Here is a 3,695-nt window from a genome sequence, read left to right on the forward strand (position 1 = left end):
TTCAAAAAAAAATAAATAAAAGCATTTAAACTTTTAGAATATATAAAAATGTTTATGATCTCACAGTACATGTAACTAACAAAGAATAACTATCCAGGATATCTACATAAAGAACGCCCATGAATCAATAAGAAAAAGACAAAGCACTCAACAGAAAATGGACAAGTATTTTTTTTCCCAAAATTATTTTATGTAAGAGAAAAGATAAATGGTTCATAAACATACATAAAAATAGTCAATCTTTTTGGATTAGGAAAATACAAATTAAAATGAGAATAAGATACCCAAGTATTGGCGAGGACGTGGAGTGATGCGAACTCCCATAGCCTGCTAGTGGAAGCTTAAATTGGTTGCTACTCTTCTGTAAACACTTGGCATCAGTAAAGCTGTTTACATACTCCATGATCTGGCAATTTAATGCCTAGAAATACACCCTAGAAAAACACTTGCTCATATGTGCCAGAAGACATATACAAGAATATATTCTCTAACACAATGTGGTCAAAATTAGAAGTTAACTCTGAAATGTTTAATTAAAAATCATACAATACATTCATCATCCAACATTAATATTTAAGGAACACATAAGTATTCTCTTCATGAACTGCTTATTCTTTAATTACTAAATTCATTAGTAAATATCAGTAATATCCTTTTGTAAATGCAGAGATAAAACACACCTGACAGGTCAATTTTAGGTATAGCATGAATGATTTTGTTCATACTGAGAGGTATATACACTTTAATCATCAAAGACTACTATATCAAGCATTTATAAAAGAAAATCCTTATTGAAGATTATTTCAACTTAATCAGGATTAAAAGTAAATAAAACTTTTATCCTTATCATCACTGAGCGAAATAACTTTGGTTTTAATATCTTAACCAGAAAATAAACAGAAGCAAACACTAAGAATATGGAGAGCCTGATGTCCTGTGGTCTTCCTTAATTACCACCCATTTTCAAGAGACCATAATCTGCTCAACAGAGCGAATTCTACTAAGGATCTTAATCAGATTCTGAGAAAATTCCCACTCAAAACAAAACAATATGCCACTAAAACCCAAACAATGTAGGTATTAGCGGCTAAACAAAAGATTAGCTCTACCTGATGAATCACTTCTGAAGTGATGAAAGTCTGTCTTTGAAGTGCTTTCCATTCAGGCTGGAAATATATATAAAGGTGGGAATCATTCACAAAGCAGGTGGAGAAAATTTTCTCCATTTTACACATCTTTGACTCCATGCAAACATCGAACTAAGAATGGCAAAAATGAGTCTCTCCTCCTACACATTAATACTAACTTTTTCTTTGCTTTCTCAAGCCATTTTACTTTCAGCATCCAAGTCCATGAGAAATTTAGAAGATGACGTGGTATTTAACACATTTAGGCTGGGGAAAGCCTTTCAGAAGGAAGATACTGCAGAAAAATCAGTCATTGCTCCTTCCCTGGCACAATATAAAAATGATGAGAGCGGTTTCATGGATGATGAGGAAAACAAAAATTCAAGGGTAAGTGGCAATCTGACTTGTCCTTTATTTCAACGACTATTTGAATGATTGTTATGGATGCTTTGGAAGTAAAGTTGATACTTTTATAAACAGAAGTATATGCAAATAGCCACAATATGCATTAGGACAACTGATGAAATTTCATACATAACAGGTTGTTCTTTCATCCTGGACAACAACTCATCACTTAAAAATATCTAAGATATTTTTGAAAAGTCAAAACAGTCATCTTTGAATTAATCAATAAGAATTCAACTATATTATATTACCATTCCAAATAAGACAGCAAAAATGCAAATCAATCTTTTTTTTTACAGAATGCAGGCTCCAAACATAATTTCTTGAATCATGGTCTACAACTGAATCTGGCTATAAAACCTGATCTTGCACCAAAAGGATCTGTAGCTTTTCCAGCTGAGAATGGAGTTCAGAATATTGAATCAACACAAGAAAAGAGAGAAACTGGGGATGAAGAAAACTCAGCTAAATTTCCTATAGGCAGGAGAGATTTTGACAGTGAGTAGTCCTTTAAAATTCAATTATTTAAGTCTTAGTACCATAAAATAGAATTCTGAGTTTAACTGAATTTGGATCCAATGATAACAAAATTAAATAAGACCATAGTTCAATCACACTTTTTTCTATTAAGTGATCCCTGCCAAATATGTGGAACTAAAAATCATTTAGTTATTATAATTTTGATTTACTTCAAATTAGCTATATTAGGTCCATTGTTTTTATTTCTAATAAATTTTGTGTACAATAATAGTCCTTTAAGCAATTTAAACCCTTTTTTTTCTTTCAGTGATCAGGTGTATGCTGGGAAGAGTCTATCGACCGTGTTGGCAAGTCTGATACCTATTGGCCCACATGATCTTTTCAGAAGAAAACAAAATCATTTAATTGCCTGTTGGGGGGAAAAGCTCTTAATGTTACTATGACTTATATTATTTTAAATGTCTGTTTTAAAAGAAAGCAGTATAAAGAGATATCATTAACCTAAATGATATGCTTTATTTGTACATTAAACTTTGTGAGTATTCTGCATAACTATGACTTAGTTGTATTTTTTAAACAATGCTTAACACACTAACCTTACATATGCTCTAGAGTCTCTCTAGACCAAAATAACAAAGCATCACAAACAGACCAACTGTCAAACCTCAGAGAGAAGGCAGGGGAGGGAGGAGTGGGTAAGAGATCAGCCAAAGGACTTATATGCATGCATGTAAGCATAACCAATGGACATAGACATTAGCAGGGTGAGGGCATGTGCTATGGGGTGGGAGTATCTGGGGAGAGGTCAATGGGGGGAAAAGAAGGCATATGTAATACTTTAAACAATAAAGAATTTTAAAAATAACAACAAAGCATCTTAATTTACACCTTGATCTCTTAAAAATTAAGTACATGCCTTTGGTGAATGGTTTTATACATACATGAATCTAAAGTACATAAAAGACAAATTCATAGTCTAAAAAACTGAGTTAACTTTGTCTGGCCAGTAATCAATTTGTCCTTGGCAGTACACTTGTTGCTTTTTGCTATTCTGGCTAGTTTGCCATCCAACTTATTCTGCATATCATTGGATGTCTTAGGTATCTTAACATTTTTATATTGGGGTGGTTCATTTCCATTATCACAGAGAATGTTTTCATCATCTAAAGGCACCTGTTTCCTTTTTGAGTTTTTATTTCCTGTCAGACTATTGGATTTTCTTTCTACTTTTTCATCTTTACTTCTGTCCAGATGAACATTTCCAGGATTTGTTCCAATTATTGGTCTTCCAACAGATGAATTTACACCTTTTGTTATGCAAGATGAAAAGAGGAAATGAATTACATAATATTTAGTATTATTACACATGAGAGTTTTATAATAAACTTTAAAAATGGCTAGAGTATTAAAAAATTTATGATTTGTATTTAAATAATGCTATAAATTATGCCTATATTATCACACTAGAGACCCGGTGCACGAAATTCGTGCAAGGGGCTTCGCTCCTGCCTCTGCCTCAGCCCCCACTTGCCGCAGCCTCATCTGGAAGGTTGTCCAGAAGGAAGTCTGGTCTAATGAACATATTATGCTTTTATTATTATAGACTAGAGGCCCGGTGCACAAAAATTTGTGCACTCGGGGGGTCCCTCAGCCCAGTCTGTGCCCTCTAGAAGTCTGGGACCC

General features: G+C 33.4%; 2 protein-coding genes across 5 annotated transcripts in view; one reads left to right on the top strand and one right to left on the bottom strand.

The window, feature by feature from the left end:
* PARPBP (PARP1 binding protein) overlaps positions 1-3,695 on the bottom strand; it is a 49,766-nt gene that overhangs the window by 2,950 nt on the left and 43,121 nt on the right. The window contains exons 11-12 of one of the 4 annotated variants that reach the window (XR_001514855.1): positions 3,186-3,319; positions 1,307-1,451 (exon numbers count right to left, since the gene is read on the bottom strand). Coding sequence is in view for 3 of the 4 variants with exons in the window: in XM_015567596.1 (XP_015423082.1) it covers positions 2,982-3,319 (338 nt within the window). In the remaining variant the exon portion in view is untranslated. Of the gene's footprint in view, positions 1-1,109; positions 1,167-1,306; positions 1,452-2,819; positions 3,320-3,695 lie in introns of those variants that run through there. The other 3 variants (XM_015567597.1, XM_015567598.1, XM_015567596.1) reach the window with 3 other exon arrangements.
* Positions 1,152-2,564, top strand: PMCH (pro-melanin concentrating hormone). Its single transcript, XM_006769361.2, has 3 exons — positions 1,152-1,514; positions 1,832-2,030; positions 2,320-2,564. Exons 1-3 carry the CDS (start codon positions 1,266-1,268, stop codon positions 2,367-2,369), a joined length of 498 nt encoding a protein of 165 aa, XP_006769424.1. The 5' UTR covers positions 1,152-1,265; the 3' UTR covers positions 2,370-2,564.

This window comes from Myotis davidii, unplaced genomic scaffold (genome assembly GCF_000327345.1).
Source record: "Myotis davidii unplaced genomic scaffold, ASM32734v1 scaffold120, whole genome shotgun sequence".
NCBI lineage: Eukaryota > Metazoa > Chordata > Mammalia > Chiroptera > Vespertilionidae > Myotis > Myotis davidii.

What these genes read in the sequence shown, in the direction of transcription:
- PMCH (XM_006769361.2), top strand. Translation starts at nt 1,266, where the DNA reads ATGGCAAAAATGAGTCTCTCCTCCTACACATTAATACTAACTTTTTCT. An exon ending in AGGAAAACAAAAATTCAAGG is followed by an intron (nt 1,515 to 1,831) that starts GTAAGTGGCAAT and finishes TTTTTTTTACAG; the next exon opens with AATGCAGGCTCCAAACATAA. An exon ending in AGGCAGGAGAGATTTTGACA is followed by an intron (nt 2,031 to 2,319) that starts GTGAGTAGTCCT and finishes TTTTTCTTTCAG; the next exon opens with TGATCAGGTGTATGCTGGGA.